At 39.2% G+C, this 20,002-nt stretch overlaps 1 protein-coding gene across 1 annotated transcript; it reads right to left on the reverse strand.

Moving 5' to 3' along the window:
• Nucleotides 1-1,315: 1,315 nt before the first annotated feature.
• LOC116860691 (olfactory receptor 10) lies at nt 1,316-2,344 on the reverse strand. The gene is given in 1 exon segment (XM_032846862.1): nt 1,316-2,344. A coding segment is annotated over 1 exon segment (1,029 nt).
• Nucleotides 2,345-20,002: the final 17,658 nt, after the last annotated feature.

The following is a 20,002-nucleotide window of genomic DNA, read 5'->3' on the forward strand; positions in this document are numbered from 1 at the left end:
GATGTCTCAGAGATATTCTGAACTGTGCTGCCATCTTTTATGGACACCTTGCCATGTACATTCATTCATTCAACCCATATTTATTGATTATTTAGAGTGTTAGGCTCCTTCCTAAGCACATAGATGAGCAATTTAAGAAGTTCATAAGTAATGCTTTCAGTCTGTCCTAGCAGGGCATAATTGCATGTCATCAAGAGCTACCATGTAAGAAGAGACCGCTCTTCTGGGAGTCAGAGGTTGTTTTTCTCAAGTCCTGCTTTAATTAATGGAGACTTCCTCTTACAAGGATATGTCATTATAGGCTGAGCCAAATGTCAGAAAATAGGATGCACTTGGGTCCCATATTGGGCCACAGAATGAATGACTGAGCAACCTTTTAATGATGATGTGGATTAGAAACCATGGGATCATGATCATGTGAAAACCATGTAGATGTAGCAAAGCAGATCAAGTCCCCTGACTCCCTTTGTGGTCACTTCCCTTTGTGGTCACTTGGATTTTCCTCTTTTCTCTTTCTATGAAGGCAAGCAGAGATTCCCTTTAGAATCTCATTGAAATCAGTTAACTTGTCTCCATTTAATAAATAATAATAGTCCCCTTGTTCAGTTATCATTTTTGTAATTTTGAAATTTATTGACTGTCTATATATCCAGCAAGCAAATGTGTTTATTCCTATTATTCAAACATCTTTAAAACTGTCCTAAACTGGATGGAATTTGACATGTTCTATAATCTGGCCTTGAATAGTCATGGTATTCCTTCCAGTTCTGAGAAACAGGAATCCTTGGTACACTGTGTAAACTCTGTCTACTCATCTTTTATTCATTTGTTCTTGTTCTCATATATTTATTCATGATGGACAAGTATCGCACTGTATGTTATTGACTAAATCATATGCCTGATTGTTTTGATAATGGTGCAGTGAAGGTGGTGATGGAGAAAATTAAGAAGCTTCTATGGCCATGCTTAATAAATGTAGTAGAATTATCACTGTTATTATTATAATATCTAAATGTATATTTGATGACATTTGAATAAGTTAGTGACTATGCATTGAAAATAGGAAATCATCAACAGTGGGTCACAGAATTACTTGCCAGTGAGGATTGCCTTGGCCAGAGGTTACTTTAAGGAATGGTCAAGTTTCCTTCTGGTGAGTGCCCACCCTATAAGGATCCCAGGAATAGCTAGTGGTTAGAACACAGCAGATTTTCCAACCCCCTCAAAGGAAGATGAAGCAAGTGCAGTTAAAACAGGTATACCCCACATATGTCTCCAGTGGTTGCCTCACCTGTTCTTTCCACTCTTGATCTCCCTATACCTGTTCCTTCCCTATCAACCTCCTGACCGCTTTCTTCACATCCTTATTCCTCAGTGTGTAGATCAGAGGGTTGAGTGTGGGAGCAAGGATCATGTATAGCACCACCAGTGCTTTGCTCTGGTCCTGGGAGTAGTTGTCCTTGGGCTGCAGATACAAAAACATAATGGTCCCATAGAAGAGTGAGACTACCATTAGGTGGGAGGCACAGGTCCCAAAGGCCTTTTTCCTTCCTTCTGCTGAGCGCATTTTTACTACTGCTCTGGCGATGCACACTTAAGTGGTCAGGATGATGGAGACAGGCATGCCTAGGATGATTAGCCAGGCTATAAACATTTTAGATTCTGTCGGGCCAGTATCCACACAGGAGAGTTTAACAATGATCAACAGTTCACAAAAGAAATGGTCCACACTCCGGTTTCCACATCGAGGCAGCACCATGGCCATTGAGGACTGTAGAAAGGAGTTGGCAAAACCAGAACACCAGGAAGCTGCTGCCAGGAGGTGGCACAGCCTGGGGTGCATGATAGAGACATAGCGCAGAGGCCAGCAAACTGCAACATAGCGGTCTATTGCCATCACTGCAAGGAGAACACACTCAGTGGAGCCAAGTGCCAAGGCCACCCAGTACTGGACCATGCAGCCAGCATAGCTAATCTTCTTGTTGCCACCCCACATGTTCACCAGCATCTGAGGGACAATGCTGGTAGTGAAGCAGAGGTCAAGAACAGAGAGGTTTCTAAGGAAGAAGTACATGGGTGTGTGGAGTCCAGTGTCCAGGATCGAGAGCAAGATGATGGCCATGTTGCCCACAAGGGTTATTGTGTAGAATGTCAGGACAAAGAGGGAGAGAATCAGCTCTAACTCAGGCCGCTCAGAGAAGCCCACTAAGATGAAATCCCCACCTGTGCTGTCATTAACTGTTTCCATCTCCTCTTCAGCCCTATCACTGCAGGAGATCCCACACCCTTTGCAGTGGGATTTAAGAATAAGTGGGTAATTAATACACATAATGGATTTAAACATGGTCCTTAGATGTGACCTAAATTCTACATTTTTGCTTCTTATTTTCCTTTTCTATCTTATTTCTCCCGGCAACTGGATGAAAACTCCTGTAGGTACATGACTTCCACAGTAATAAATGTATCACAACCAATTTCAGTTATAAACATAAACAGCATCTAAGTTCACTGATTTGAATGAATACTAAAAATTCATAATCTGATTAACATTCAGTCTTATCCTCTCCCCGGGTAGGACTCCTTCCTGGTGACCCCCTTGTGCTTGAGGGAAAGGATTTGGGCAGTTTCTCTCTCCCCCTGCCCCTTTCCCTGCCCCTGACCATAGGGTCCTCCTGTTTGGGCAGTGCATAGGGGAAGGGAAGGAGTTACAAAACAGTTCTTACTCTCTCAATCTGAGCCTGGGAGGTGTTTAAAGAGCTGACTCTTCTCTCATGGGAAAAGTTCAGGTTCTTAGAAGCTTCCTTACTGGGACAACAGGTTGGCAGGTTCCCAGCATGGGCTGGTGCATCTCCTCCTATGAAGCTTCCATCAACTTTTGCAGCCTCTGGAGATCCAGCATTCTCTCCCAGCATCATACTATTTGATCCCTTTGTCCCATTGATGGCCCTATTGGATTAGACTTGAGACAACCCTGCACTAGCTCTCCCTTTTTCTGTGGCCCTCCTCCAAAACAGAGGAAGGTCCTTTTCATCATTTGTCTCAAAACCATTGCAGCAGCCAAGATGTTTTTGAATCCGCACTGTAGTAGCTATTGGCTCTTTTCTCATCCCCCAGAATTTCTGACCTGGTCCACTCTGCTCTCTCCCAACTAAAATATGCACTTACTGAAATCCCCAAGTAGCTCTTTTGAAGTCTCCCACCAAGTACTTCAAAATACCCTTTCCTATTTGAAGGGGATGGTTTCAGACTCAGACTATTGTTCATTCCAAACGAATCTTCACAAATTCTCTAATTCTCTACTCTCAGTTTTAAAAATGATTTTATTTATTTATTTATTTTAGAGATAGAACAAGTAGGGGCGAGGGGCAGAGAGAAAGGGAGAAGAAGACTCCCTGCTGTGCAGAGACCAGTGCAGGGCTCCATCCCAGGACCCTGAGATCATGATCTGAGCCGAAGGCAGACGCTTAACTGACTGAGCCACCCAGGTCACCCCTCCTCCTACGCTCTTGACTTATTTAATTTTTCATGTGGATGAAACTACTCTGGATGACTAGTCTGAGAATCATAAAATCACTTAAAAATCATTTTCTTATAAATTATACATATGATTGTATGTTTCACACCCTTTTTAGTTTGAGTCAAATATAAGGCAACCAGATTCATTTTATTCTTATGTATCAGAGGCAATGGGACACTCAGTTTTGTGGGACAAAATTTTGTGGGACACCCACTTTCTTGGAGTAGCTCCTGTCAATGATAGTAAGGCAACAGATCTCAAATAAATGAGCTAGAAGGTAAAGTAATTTAAATACTTTAAATAAGAATTATTAAAAAAAGGTACAAAGAAAGAATACAAAATTAGATAACAAATTCACTCTATTGGAACAGAAGTTAAAGGAGAAATCAGACAGTGAAGCAAAAGGTCATCTCCAACTGTATCATTAAAAATGTCTACCTCAATTCTTTCTCTGACTTTTCCAATTATCCCTCTTCTGTTAAACAGAAATACTTCATAGAATTGTCTTGGAGATAGAGTGTCACTGACTTCAATAAGTTTTGAGATATTCAGGTCTTTCAAACTGTATTTTCCCCTTCACTACTCTTATTGAATTAAGAAAGACTTCTTCTTAGAGCTTCTGGCCTCCCTCCTTGCAACAGTATCTTATCTCTCTATTGGTATGCAGGTTATTAACCGTACTCTTCATGCCTTTGGACTGAGCATATTGAGATGGTAAGGATGGGGCAATGGTGTATATAAAATATTCTTTGTGTCTTTGTCCACAGTTTGCTTCATTAGAACTAATGATTAAACAAATTTAACAAGGAAGGTTTTACATACTGTAAGAGTGAATAATTTTCTACTAATTTATGCATAAATTTAAAAACTCACAACGAATTAAAACAAAGTGAGGAGACAGGGGAAGGAAAATTGATTGGGTGTAATTTGGGATTGCACAGAAGCAAGGGGGATACATACAGGATGTAATGGTAGAGCCAGTTTATAAGTGAAAAATTGAGTTCTCAGACACCCTGGGGACAGAGCTTAGAGATGTGACAATAGCAAAACAGGAATGTCTCTTTTGTTCATTATTAAATCTCCATCCGTTGTCAAATGTCTGGCAAGTGACAAGTGTATAGTCAGTTAATACCTGTTTAAAGATCTCAAGTGTGTGACCTTTGAACCAAAACTGGAAACTCATATTTTGTTTGACTCACATAAAATTTTTAAAATTGGGGGATTTTATTTTTTAATTATAATTTCTAGTATCTCGTTTAAAAATTGGTCACCAGTAGCACCAAGCCAATATTCATCTACGATGCTAATTTGTTGGGGGTAAACTTCAAGCAGACATCCCTCTCTAGTTCCCAGTCTTCACTACTGTCTATCTCCCCGCCCCACCCTGCCTCACACATCCACCTTGCCCCATCTACTGTCTTTGGCCATTTGAGATTAAACTCCATACATCCATTGCCTAAATCAAGTCTTGCCAACATGTGACTCTGTGGCTCCATCAACCCCAGGCCCTATGAAGACTCTGAAGTTTTCTCTGCATTTGATTGCAAATTATTTCATGTTCTTCCTGTGGAAGTGGGCTTGGCGTATATTATATATCTGAGTAATATGAACTTGGCAAACTGAAACAAGAGGTAAAACCCTATGTACAGGTAGAGAAAATTCAATTCTTCATTTCTTTGGACTACTTTGAAGTCTTTAAATTTTACAAAAGCCAGCTATAATAAAAATAATCTGACAGCCGCTTTTTGCTTTTTTATACCATGATAATTGAACCACAAAATGAACTACCACGCAACGTCTTTCTTAGAGAAAACTGTTCAGATTCTCCATGGGGAGAATAAGGAGACGAGGAAAGTGGTGATGGTGAAGAGAAAAGGTTTAATTGGAATAAGAAGAATGAGTTCATCAAAGAGTTATACAGGTTTGCTAAAATTTGATAAAGAACTAAGGATATTAAACTCATCATAATCAATGATAGATGAGTTCACTAAGTGATTCTTGTTTGAACTGATTCAGAGAACTTGAAAAGGCTATAATGTAGAGCCTAGAGTATTAAATATGAAATCAAGAGGACTCTGTCTGGCTCAACCATTTACTACATATGTGAACTTGGGAAGCTCTTTAACTTTTGTGGGTCTTGGTTTAAAAAATGACAATATTGGGGCACCTGGGTGGCTTAAAACAAGGTGAGGAGACAGGAGAAGGAAAATTGATTGGGAGTAATTTGGGATTGCACAGAAGCAAGGGGGATACATATAGGATATAATGGGAGAACCAGTTTATAAGTGAAGTTAAGCCTCTGACTTCCACTCAGGTCAGGATCTCAGGGTCCTGGGATCGAGCACCATATTGGGCTCTCTGCTCAGCAGGGAGCCTGCTTCCCCTCTCTCTCTGCCTGCCTCTCTGCCTACTTGTGATCTCTCTCTGTCAAATAAATAAATAAAATCTTATTAAAAAAATTTTTAAGTGACAATATCATAATATTTTTTCATAGGGTTATCTTGAAAATTATAGAAGATTATACACATGAACGTTAAACTGTTAACTGGTTCCAAAGTTCATGATCACTAAACTGTAATACAATAGTGCCTGTATTATTGTAGGTGGCTATGCATATAATCCCCTTGTAGTTATCGCTCCTAGTGCCTGGCACATACCAGGCAATTGGTAAATGTTTATTGAGTAAAGGGTGAAGAGTAGAGGGGGAGCTGCCAGTTATTCAACAAAAACCATTGCCAATCCTGACCACTCAGGATTGTAAAAAGAAGGGAGGAAAGATCAAGCATTCAACCCCAGTTGTCATCTTTATTATAGAGAAGTGTCCTTTTAATTTAAAAAAAAAAAAAAAAACTTTGTAGAACCTTAAAGGCATTAATGACCCAGTTTTATGCCAATGTGGAAAGTCTAATTTGGGCACTCATGAGAACTCTGTCCTGGCTTTTCAGTCCCTCCCAGCTACAACCCTGCATCTAGAGAGATTAAGGGTAAAGAAACAATACTCACCTTCGCGCACATTTTTCAGTCTGATGTGTTAAAAGTCATGTTCCTGTCACACTCTTTATCATCCATGTAAAGTCCTAGTGTGGGTAGAGAAATCTGAGTACTTGGGTAGAGAAGGGAAGCTATGCTAGGGCTCTCTCAGACACATGGGTCTCATCTCCCTACCACAACCAAAGTAACTGCCCAAGCAGCAAGATGCAGAACTGAGTTTTCTCCTTGCCAAGGCTATCAAGCCTTCATTTCAGAGTGAGTAAAACTTATCCGCCACAACAGCATAGTGGGACCAAGGACACAAGGTGGAATTTAGCAAAACCTGCCAGCACCTCCTTTTGCTTCTCTTCTTATCATTCTTTTCTGCTTTAGCCCACGAACTATTTGGCTGTGTCCCACTCTCAGAAATGATTATATGCCCCCAAATCATGTCCTCATCCTCTTCTCATTTCCCTCCCAGAAGTGGGCAAAGACATGATCCTGAGTCTTTAAAAAAAAAAAAAAGTTTGTAATGGATCAAGGGTAATATCTAGTACACCTAGGTTTCTATAAGCTAGTCAATTTCTGGCACCTGTCAGCTGAGAGCCTGTCCATTGTGCTCAACAACCCCCAAGATGTTGATTTAACCTGGTTGCTAGGAGTTCTTTCTTCCCCTCCAAAAGACTTAGTTCATGGTTGCAGGCAACTTTTATAGTAAGTGCCCAGGGAGCTTTGAGAAATGTGATGATCCCGTGTTTCACATCCACTACAACCTTCACTTGTTTACTCTGCAAAAACATCTCTGAAGGAAGAGCCCCTAAGTGATCAATTATTGTGAAATGGTGAGGGGCCTGGGGAGAGGGAATAAGTAGCAAGGAGGATGAACTTACTGAGGCACCGAAGCCTGTTTCTCCACATCTCCTCTGAAGTCTAAAAATATCTAGGTTAATAAATGTGTTATTAAATGCTTAGGAGTATTTATATAGTCTCCAGCATTTTATTGGTCTGAATAGAAAGAAGAATAAACTAGATACTCTTGGGGAACAGAATAAAAGGAAGAACCAAAAAAACAAAGGAGTAGACTCCCTATTCATAATATCTCATCATTTTTTTACTACTATGATTAAGGTGTATGGTATTTATAGCAGTGATTTTGGCTGAATTTACACCAATAAGACAGTTTGAGAGATAAACAATAAAATAAAGCTAGGCTTCAAAATGTTTTCTGTTACATCCTTCAATTTATCCAATAAAAACTAGCATACTCTTCATTCCCATACAGTAACTTCCTCTGGATTGAGACTAGGGACATAGTTTTCACTCACTATGTAGACATCTGGTTTTTAAAAATTCCGTTGAATTGAGTAAATTAATATTTTCAGTTTAAAACATAAAAAGCCCAGCTAAACATTGCCTTACTGTATGACCCAGCAATCATAAGTACTAGGTATTTACCTGATGGGTTTCAAACTTTATGCCCCACACAAAAACTTGGATTTGATTGTTGATACCAGCTTTATTTTTTTAAGATTTTATTTATTCATTTGACAGAAAGAGAGCACAAGCAGGGGGAGCAGCAGGTAGAAGGAGAAGCAGGCTCCTTCTAGCAAGGGGCCTGTTGTAGGACTCGATCCCAGGACCCTGGGATCATAACCTGAGCCAAAGGCAGTTGCTTAACTGACTGAGCCACCCAGGCATTCCCTGTTGCTACCAGCTTTATGGACAACTATCCAAAATGAGAAGTGCACAAGATGTCCTTCAATAGATGAATAATAAATAAAGTGGTACATCCATACAGTGGAATACTGTTCAGCAATTTTTTTAAAGGGCTATCAACCCATGCAAAGAAATGGATGAAGCTTAAGTTCATATTTTTTAAGTAAAAGAAGCCAGTCTACATTAAATTCTCGAAGCAGGCTCTCATGTTGAAGTGGAAGTCTTCTCCTCATGGAATCTTCAGATGCAACAAAAACTCTGAGGATGGCATCCAAAATTGCTTTATAAGCAGAGAGGTTCTAATCTGAGTAAGAGCAGCTCAGAAATTAGGAATGATCCTGATACTGTGGATCAGCATCAAAGGGCAGAGGGTTGGGTAACTGCAGAGAAGACGCTGATGCCCTGCCAAGTAAGATTCTTGTGTAAATACCAAGAGTTCAATGAAGAAAGAATTGCCTAAAGAAATAAAAACAGAACCACAAGGCAGAGGATAGTTTGGGAGGCTTTCTACTTTGAGGGGGATATCTGTGTGTGCTTGTTCTTGCTCATGTCGAATTTTCTTTCAGTGTTTGTACAAAAGAATCATCCTGTAGAAACTGGCCCAGACCATGAAGAACACAAAGAGGAAATTACAAATAACTATGCTTCTCATAATTGAGCATTATTCCCTGCTGGTGTATAATATTTCCTAGATAACTACACCCAACAAGAGATGTTTATATCCATGCTATTTTGTATGTCTGGGATATTATTTAGCATGTTGGTAATCCAAAACAAGATAAACAAGGGGAAAATAAAAATAAACACAGATGCTTTGGTTTGATCTGTGCTCAATGGGAGCTGCTGGGATTGGAATATGTTCAATAAATATACTGGGCAGATAGAAAGTTCCTTTGCCTCTTGGGAAATTTACATTATAGCCACCATCCAGAAAATTTTTTAGTCTAAAAGAATACTTCATCTGTGTGTTCTCCTAAAAATTTTAATTAACATATTAGCCAAAGTTCACATAATCTCACCTGTGGAGTTCTTTATTAAACACAAATTAATAAGATACCAGTATAGGTCATAAGCCACAATGAGTGACCCCAAAACCAAAACTATGTAATTTTAGAAGAAAATTCTGAATATCACATCACTGAAAATCATTTTTGTTGTGCTGTTATTAGAAAGGAAGTAAAAAACTGAAAAATAACAAAATACCTAAAACAGAATAAGTATTTGTTCATCAGAAATAATGAATACAGGTTTCTGCTTCTGGCTTAAGAGAAATTTTAGAAGAACAAAACTATAACCCAGGAAAGCTAAAATTTAAGGAAAACAAAACAAATCTTTGAGGAAACTGTTCATGACGAGGATTTGAAAAACCGAGGTCATAGAGTAGGAAAAACTGCATGTAGTGGCCTAATAATTTATAAGAAAATTTCCCCATGGGAATTATTCCAACCGTTGACATGAAACAAAAACTATGGATGCACTGAAAACATTTTTCCAAGGAATAGAGAAACCAGGAGAGCTTTTGGTGACTTCATAGGACCGAGAGACAAAGTGGAGGTCAAGCTCCTAAGATATTCAGGATTTTAGTGCCAGGTTCCAAAGAGTAGGAAGGCCATGAAAAGTAATTTATATTTCTCCTAAGGAATCAAGCAGTCCTTGCAATGCTTAAGGAAAGAGACTAGGAAGCTAAGTAGAAAGTAACCAAACAATTGAGAATAATGTTTGCCATTTCTATGGTACTTCAGGAATCAGGTTTTCAGTTCAGTATTTGTTAAAGAGAAGGGGCTTACTTTAAGAGTCTGATTTTTTGCTTGTCCCTCTCTTTGTTTGCTCATTTGTTCTCTTTCTTAAATTCCACATATGAGGGAAGACATATGGTATTCACCTCTCTCTGACTGACTTATTTCACTTACACTATTGAGGTCCATCCATGTTGTTAAAAAAAAACACGTAGTTTCAAACCTAGGAATGGGAAAACCTTGTTGATCTGGTTTTAACTAGTTTACCCAAAGCATATTGAACTATGATGGTCAAAGGTAATTAACAAATTTTGGGGGAAGAAAATATATCCTGTTCTCTGCATTTGCAAAACACCTTATTTTGATTGTTATAACCTTAAACAACTTAGTTCTCCCAACTGATTCAGTAAGTAAACATCTGTAACTTTACCTTACTTAAAGCTTCTCCACAATACTTGACCATAGAAAGCCCTTTAATTGTACTACTTACTAAGGCAAGATGGTATAAAATTTGGAAAATCTACACATAAAAAAAATGAATTAAAAATTTTGTCCTATTAAAAAAGAAGATAGGAACTGCATTAAATGTGTAGATTGCTTTGGGTAAAATAGGCATTTTAACAGTTTGTTCTTCAGAAAAACCATCGGAGACTCTTTTTTTTTTTTTAAGGTTTTATTTATTTATTTGTCAGAGAGAAGCAGGCTCTCCTCTGAGCAAGGAACCCAATGCAGGACTTGATCCCAGGAACCTACTGACTGAGCCACCCAGGCATCCCACCATAAGAGACTCTTAATCTCGGGAAACAAACAGGATTGCTGGAGGGGAAGGGTGTGAGAGGGATGGGTGGCTGGGTGATGGGCATTGGGGAGGGTATGTGCTATGCTGAGTGCTATGAACTGTGTAAGACTGATGAATCACAGACCTGTACTTCTGAAACAAATAATATATTATATGTTAATAAAAAAATACAACTTTTTGCTAATATATTTTAAAATGACAAAAAAAAAGTCTGTTCTTCATGAGCATGGAATATCATTCCATTTCTTTGTGTCTTCAATTTCTTTCATCATTGTTTTATATTTTTCAGAGTACACGCTTGTCACCTCTTTAGTTAAGCTTATTTGTAAGTATCTTATTGTATTTGGTGCAATTATAAATGGGATTGATTCCTTAATTTCTTTTCTATTCTTTAATTATTGTTTTATAGAAAGGCAAGAGATTTCCATATGCTGATTTTGTATCCTGTGACTTCACTAAATTTGTGTATCATTTCTAGCAAAATTTTGGTGGAGTTTTTCAGGTTTTCTCTATAGAGTATCATGTGATCTGGAAATAGTGAAAGTTTTACTTCTCCCTTGCCATTTGGATGCCTTTTATCTCTTTGTGTTGTCTGGTTTCTGAGGTTAGGACTTCCAGTACTGTGCTAAATAACAGTGGTGAGAGTGGACATCCCTGTCTTTTTTCTGACCATAGAGGAAAAGCTCTCAGTTTTTCCCTACTGAGTTTGATGTTACTGAGTGCTTTCCATAGATGGCCTTTATTATGTTGAAATATGTTCCCTTTAGCCCTACTTTGTTGAAGACTTTTATCAAGAATAGATGTTGTCCTTTGTCAAATGCTTTTTTTGCATCTGTTAAAATCTCTACTCACCAAAAGCAATCTGCATATTTATGCAATCCCTATCAAAATACCAACAACATTTTTTTTTTAGAGCTAGAACAAACAATCCTAAAATTTGTATGGAACCCCAAAAGACCCTAAAAAGCCAAAGCAACCTGGAAAAAAAAAGAAAGCAAAGCTTTTCTTTTCTTCCAGATTTCATGTTACAAAGCTGTAGTGATCAAAACAGTATGGTACTGGCACCAAAACAGACACATAGATCAATGGAATCAAATAGAAAACCCTAAAATGAACCCACAACTATATGGTCAAATAATCTTCAACAAAGCAGGAAAGAATATCCAGTGGTGGTGGGGGTGGGGGGATGTCTCTTCAACAAATGGTGTTGGAAAACTGGACAATAATATGCAAAAGGATGAAACTGGACCTCATTCTGACACCATACACAAAAATATATTCAAAGTTGACTAAAGACCTAAATGTGAGGCCTGAAACTATAAAAACCCTAGAAAATAAAATGGGCAGTAACTTCTCTGACATCAGACAAAGTCACTTCTTTATAGCTAGGTCTCCTGAGGCAAGGGAAACAAAAGCAAAAATAAACTATTGCAACAGCATCAAAATAAAAAGCTTCTCCACAGCAAAAGAAAAAATCAACAAAACCAAAAAGCAACCTATGGAATGGGCAAAGATTTTTACAAATGGCATATCTGATAAAGGGTTAGTATCCAAAATTTATTTAAAAATCTTATAAAATCCAACCCCCAAAATGAATAATCCAACTTAAAAAGGGCATAAGACACGAATAGACAGTTTTCCAAATCAACAGCACAAGAAACATCAGATGTTGGCAAGGATCTGGAGGAAAAGGAACCCTTCTTGCACTATGCTAGGAATGCAAACTAGTGTAGTCACTCTGGAAAACATTATGGAAGTCTCTCAAAAAGTTAAAAATAGAACTACCTTATGCTCCAGAAATTGTATTACTGGTATTTACCCAAAGAATACAAAAATACTAATTCAAAGGGATACATGCACCCCAATGTTTATAGCAGCATTATCTACAATAGCCAAACTATGGAAATAGCCTAAGTGCCCATCAACGGATGAAAGGATAAAGAAGATGTGAGATGTATGTATGTGTGTGTGTGTGTATATATATATATATATATATATATAGTGGAATATTACTAAGCCATGAAAAGTGAATGGAATCTGGACGTTTGCCATGATGTGGGTGCCATGATGTGGGTGGATCTGGAGAGTGTTACGTTAAGTGAAAGAATTCAGACAGAGAAAGACAAATACCACATGATTTCACTCATATGTGGGATTTAAGAAACAAAACAAATGAGCAAAAGGGGAAAATGAGAGAAGCAAACCAAGAAATAGACTCTTACTTACAGAAAACAAACTGATGGTTATCAGAAGGGAGGTGGGTCAGGAGATGGGTTAAATAGTTGATAAGGATTAAGGAATTCACTTATTGTAATCAGTAACTTGTGTTGTATGGAAGTGCTGAATCACTGAATTGTACACCTAAGCTAATATCACATGTGAACTATCAAGAATTTAAGTAATTCTTAAATAAAAAGGAAGAACGTTATTATCATTTCAATAGATGCAGAAAAAGCATTTGACCAATCATAGTATCCATTCTTAATAAAAAGCCTCAACAAAGTAGGGATAGAGGGAACATACCTCAACATAATAAAGGCCATATACAAAAATACCACAGTTAATATGATCCCCAATTGGGAAAAACTGAGAGCTTTTCCTCTATGGTCACAAACAGGACAGCCTCACCATTGTTAGGTAACATAGACCTGGAAGTCCTAGCCTCAGAAATCTGACAACAGAAAGAAATAAAAGGCATCCAAATGAGCAAGGAAGAAGTAAAACTTTCACTGTTTGCAGATGACATGATATTCTATGTAGAAAACCCGGTAGACTCCACCAAAACAAACAAACGAACAAACAAAAACTGCTAGAACTGATAAACAAATTTGGTAAAGTTGTAGAATACAAAGTCAATGTACAGAAATCTCGCATTTCTATACATGAATAATGAAGTACTAAAGAAGTCTCGTTTTCTTTTCCCAAGGTTTAGTTACTTCTAACTTTTCATTTTAAATTATATTTGTATGATTTTTTAGGTTGTGCTGCCTGCATTCTAAAGATCTAAGGAAGCCATGAGGACAATGTTTTCAATGGATGTGTTTCTGAAGATTTTCTCCATCTCTAAAATTGGATTTGGGTTCCTGGGAAACTCATTGCACTTCTTGTTATACATATAAAGTTTGTTAACTCAGCCATACAAAGCAGGCCTGCAGACATGATCTCAGCCACTAACTTTGTCAGACAGACAAATGCCATGACATTTCTGTCATGACAGAAAGAATGTCAGTCTTCAAAATTAGACACATTTTTAATAATTTCAGTTATGAGGTTGTCATCTTCTTTCCATTTCCTGGGGTCTTTTCCTGTGAACAACTTATTTTCTAAGTAGCTTTCAGGCCATTGGTATCAGTCCCAGTAACTGTAAGTGGGGATAGCTCAAACTGAAAATCTTAACATGGATTCAGCCCTTTTCCCTTTTCTTCTGAATCATCAACAGGCTGATCTATATCAAGATGATTAAAACAACAGTAACTATAGCAATACCACTAATATTGCTCCTGGATATCACAGTACTTATAATACCAAGTAGTTTGGACCTGACCATGCAATGCATTCCTAAATGCCATATTCCTATGAGATTTCCTATGTGTGTTCTTCATGTTTTAGATCAATGTCTACATGCCAATTCTCTTTTACAGACAGCACAAGGTAGTCCAGCATAGAAAAGCCTGAGACTAGAAAATATCAGTTTTTCTCTCATCTTGCTACCCAAATATCTGCCCTTGGACATATGATCAAAACTGCTTGATGATCAAAACTTGCTGATCAAAACTGAAAAGTAGGATCTCCATCTATGCCCATTCAAAAGTCAGAATTCCCCTTTTGAAGGGACAGCTTTCTTCTGCACCTAAAGAATCTTGGCAATAATTTATAGGAAAAAAAAAGAACAAATTATTGGAAATGTTTTGAGTTTATTTATGACCCCTATTTTACTAGAATAACATTCTGAAATCAACATAGAAGCAATCTATAAACTTTTTGAAGGCATAGAACAATAGACAAAAAAGAATACATTAGTACAACATATTTATAAAATTTAAGGTATAAAATATACTTTTGTAAAATATGGAAACATAAGCTATCACAAAAATAAATATAATAAAACTACCCTATGATTTAGTAATTGTACTACTAGGTATTTCCCCAAAGGATACAAAAATTCTGATTCAAAGGGACATATGTATCCCAGTGTTTATAGCAGCATTTTCAGCAATAGCCAAATTAAGTGTCCGTTGACTGATGAATGGATAAAGAAGATGTGATATATATATATATATATGTATATATATATATATGATACACATATATACCTAATCATAAAAAGGAATGAAATCTTGCCATTTGCAATGATGTAGATGGAGCTAGAGAGTATTATGCAAGGGAAATAAATCAGTCACAGAAAGACAGATACCATATGATTTCAGTCATATCTGGAACTTAAGAAACATAACAGATGAACATAGGGGGAAAAAAACAGAAAAACCATAAAGCTGACTCTTAACTATAAAGAACAAACTGAGGGTTGCTAGAGGGGAGGTGGGTCAGGGTGTTGGGAGGAAGGGTTAGATGTTTGAGGTATACAGTAAGGAGTGCACTTGTGATAAGCACTGGGTGTTTTATGTAAGAGATGAATCACTAAATCCTACACATGAAACTAGCTGTGTATTAACTAATGAATTTAAATAAAAACTTGGAAGAAAAAGAAAAATTAAAAATAAAGAAAAACATAGGTAAGATAAACACAAAATTCAGGAGAGTGGTTGCTTTTGGGAGTGGGTTTTAGAGTTGGGATGGAAAGAGGATATGATCAGGAAGGATAATAATGGGTATTTCATCTGGAACTGCGTGTTTTTCATCTAAATAGTTAGATCATGATGTCTAGTTGTCTCATTAGTTAGAGTTCTCTAGAGAAACAGAATTTATAGGATATTTATTGTATGTGTGTGTACATTCCTATATAAAAAGATTATACGGCATAACATCAAATGATTATGGAGGCTGAGAAGTCCCATGATCTACTGTCTGCAAGCTGGAGACCTAGGAAACTAGGGGTATAGTTTGAAGACCTGAAAGACTGAGAGTTAATAGCGTAGGTATCTGTCCAAGTCTGAAGGCAAGAGAATCAGGAGAACTAAGTGCAAAAAAAAAAAAAAAATGATATCCCAGCTCAGTAGTCAGGCAGAGCAAATTCAACATTTTCAACCTTTTTGTTCTATTCAGGGTCTCAGTGTATTGGATGATATCCACCCACCCTGGGAAGGGCTATCAACTTTACAACCAATTTAAATGCTAATCTCTTCCAGGAATACCCTCATGAACACAATCAGAAATAATATTTAACCAGATATCTGGGCATCCCTAATCCCACTTAAGTTGTTACATAAAATTAACCGTCCTAGGTGTTTCCTTCTTGTAACTTTTGTCAGTCTGAAATATTTTGTGATTAATAAACATTAAAATAAAACATTTCCTTCAATTTATCTACATTTTCAGAATATTCATTTTTTATTAACCCATTTATTTTTATTGAAATATAACTGACATATAACATGGTACTTTTTCTGTGTTTTATCCATCTTTTTCTCCTAACAACACTTTACCAGAAGGGGTATTACTATTCTTATTACAAATAAAACTGATAAGGTTCAGAAGTTGAAAAGGACAGCTGATGAAGACCCAGGTGCCTCTTATAATATCAGATGGTGTCTGAAGAAGCTTGGATCTGCCATCCCCTGGTTGTAACTCAGGTGGGGAGACTGAGTTCCACAGAGGGAGAAGCCCTACCTGGAACCCAGGTTCTTGGCTCCCAGGCCATGTTGATCCAACTTGAGCATCATGGAATATCCCACCTACACTCCAATGATGGGGCAGTGTGGCTTTGGCCAAAGGTGGAGTCACCAGGGGGGGCAGAGGCACCAATGAGGGTCCCTGGAGACATAAAGACCCCACGAGTCACTACCTGAGCCCTTTGAATCCAGGACTTCTTGCTTCAAACCTGGCCTCTCTATATTTTGAAGACAGAGCTCAAAGTGGGGCAGGACCAGTCTCCCAGTGCTCACTCACCATTAGCTCACAGACTCTTGTTTTGTCACCCACTTTCAGCTACCAGCAAAAGGTCTGCTGATCTCCCAGACACAGCATAGCATTGTATCTGACCAGCCCACTTTGGCCATAGCCTGCATCTTCCCATTATCTTACAGCATCATTTCGTGTAACCACCTATTAACTCCAGCACAGTGTCTGCTATACCCAATAGCTTAGCACTCTGGTAGACCTTGGTTCCTGAATACTGTGCCCAGAGTCCTGACCTCCTTGGCTTGTGACCAAGGTCCCACCCTGTGGACAATGCCCTCAGCAATGGCTCAGCAACTCTCTTTATCCCAATCAGACCGGTGTGCTTGGTGCAACTGAACACTTCTTTTAGATAAAAATTTAGCATCTGCCATGCCTGAAATTATATTTCTGAAACATCTTGATTAATTCTGGCCTTTGTCCAAGCATGTTGGAGAGGCAGAAGTTAAGAAAATATGCCTGTCAGGGCTTTCTTCCTCTGACCACATCAGCTATAAGAACTCTCAGCAGGGGCACCTGGGTGTCTCATTCAGTTAAGCTTCTGACTCTGGTTTTGGCTCAGGTCATGATCTTAGGGTTGTGGGATCTAGCCCCGCATGGGACTCCATGATCAGTGGGAAGTCCACTTGAGATTCTCTCCCTCTGCCCTTCTCCCTTCCCCTACTCTCTCATAAATAAATAAATTTTTTAAAATTTTAAAAAAGAACTCCCAGCATTCATCCTCAGCAGACCGCCAATCACCACTCACTGGCTTCTGTGAGTCTCCTCCTGGGAACACAGGAGACCACACCCGAAGCCCCCTGCAGCCAGCCTGACCATGTGACTAATTTTGGCCAATGGGCTTTAATATAGTGTTGGGTGTCTCTCCTGGGCCACCACTTAGGTAAATATAAGGATGATGAGTGACACCATGGCAGTGTGAGTCGCTTTGTGTGTCTTTCTTCCTCAATTTATGACTACTAAGTCATACATAACCCAACAAAGATTCTTCTGCATAACATGCCAGGACCTTGGAGATATCCACACATCTGTACAGTAGAAGGTGGGGGAGGGGAGGAGAATGGGGAGATGGGGTAGCTGAGTGATAGGCATTAAGGAGGGCACTTGATATAATGAGTAATGTAGGAAAGACATTAGGGTTCGAAGCCCATGACCAAAAAAGAATTCCTGAGACGTCTTTGGTGCAAACAGATGGTTTTATTAAAGCACGGGGACAGGACCCATGGGCAGAAAGAGCTGCACTGGGGTCATGAGGAATGGCCCATTATATACTTTCATTTTGGGACAGGGTTAGGGATGGCATAAGTTTCTAAGGAATTTTGGAAGCAAGGTTTCCAGGACCTTGAGGGGCCTAGCTATTGTTGGGAAAAGGTCATTAATTACTACTAATAAAACCTTAGGCATGAGACCCTTTAGATGTATATCAGTGGGCCATATGCTTGGGGGATGATTGCCAACACATATCTTCCCGGGTTTAGAGATAAAGGAAATTTCTAAAAGAATTTTTATATGTTAAAGTAGACTCATAGGAAGAAGGGAGGGGTTCAGGCTAGGAATGCCTTTTGCCGTTACCGAAGTGTCAACATCTAGATAGTTGAGTACCTAAAGGAATGTCACTCTGCTTCTTTTGAGAACTTGTCAGTTGGCTGTAAGTAGTAAGGAAATTTAATAATTTTTCTTCTGCTTTTGTTTCCCACATCATACCTACCAGGAGAAGTAGAAGGGGGCTACCCTTTTGAGAAACAATCCTAAAATATGTGTGGAACCACAAAAAAATTAAAAATAGCCACAACAATTCTAAAACAAAACAAAACAAAAAAAGAATGAGGGAAGAAGCCAAGACGGTGAGTGAGTAGGAAGACCCTCAGTTTCTCTCCTCACTCAAACACAAATAGATAACTATCAAATCATTCTAAATACCCCAGAAATCAAGAAGACTGAAATTCCAAACTAAAGGGAGAGAAGTCGCCACATCCAAGATGTTAAGGGCAGAGCCTTGGTTTGGGGGAGAAATGGATCCCTGGTGCTGTGGAGAGGAGAAAGTCAAGGCTGCAGAGACAGAAGAGAGAGAGAAACAGAGAGACAGAAGCACACGGTGGAATGCACAGAGAACGTTTCTGCGGACCCACTGGCTGGGAAAATATGAAGAGCTAATTTCCATGAGTTCTTACAACCACCAGGACTTAAACACTGGAGTGTTAAAGGTCAGTTGGCTTTGTCAGGATAGAGCCTTAAGAGTGCTATCCTGCTCCTGGAGTGAAGGCAGGCAGACATGAGCAGACGGCTTGGAAACAATCTGAAGAATGCCTGGGGCACACAGAGAAGAGACTGTTTGCTTGTCTTGGAGTGCCTCCCAGAGAGTCAAGTTTCACAGAGATGCGTCTCTGGGGACAAAAGAGCCAGCAGCCATCATGTCCCTCCCCAACCATTCAGTATAAACACAGAGCCACCTACTGGAAATAGCTCAGCATGACACTGGCTGCTTACTGGCCCAAGAGTGCCTTTCTCAGACAAGCTTGCCTAAAGCTCAGCACAGTGGGCCCCTCCCCCAGAAGTCCAGTACAGACTCTCCGCAACACCACGTCCCTAAAACCTGGAGTTTTAAAAGTCAGCGTTCCTGGGGACAGTCAGGCAAACAACCCAGAGGCAGGCAGTGTGGAAACAGCAATCTGAAAAACAGCGGGGACACACAGAGGGAAGGAAGATTATTCACTTAGCTCAGAGTGCTTCCCAGAGGGAAAACCATCAGGGAGATTCCTCTCCAGGGACAAAGGAGCCAGCTGGTGCCATTTCCCTCCCGTGCCACTCAGCAAAAACACAGAGCTCCCAGATGTAAGCAGTGCAGTGCCAACACAGGCTGCCTAACCTGCTTACACCAAGTCCCACACACCTTAGCTGTTGTGGGACTGCTGCCCCTCTCAATCAAGCTCTCTACAGTCCTAGAACCACAGGCCCTTCCCCAGAAGACAAGCCAAAACCCTGCCCACACCACATCTCCCAACCACAGAGTTCTGCAGGGCTTCAGTGTCTCATTTCACAAGCAGACCAAAACAACCCACTTAACACCAAATTCTGGCAGAGGACCAGACATTGTGCACTTCAGGCAAGGAGATCCTCTACAGACAGTGGGGTCTGAAGGACAGAGCAGCCAAAACACAATAGCAGAAGGCACTCAGCACATACCAGAGA

The sequence above is a fragment of the Lontra canadensis genome, unplaced genomic scaffold (assembly GCF_010015895.1).
Source record: "Lontra canadensis isolate GAN:19392208 unplaced genomic scaffold, GSC_riverotter_1.0 scaffold181, whole genome shotgun sequence".
In the NCBI taxonomy this organism is placed as follows: Eukaryota; Metazoa; Chordata; class Mammalia; order Carnivora; family Mustelidae; genus Lontra; species Lontra canadensis.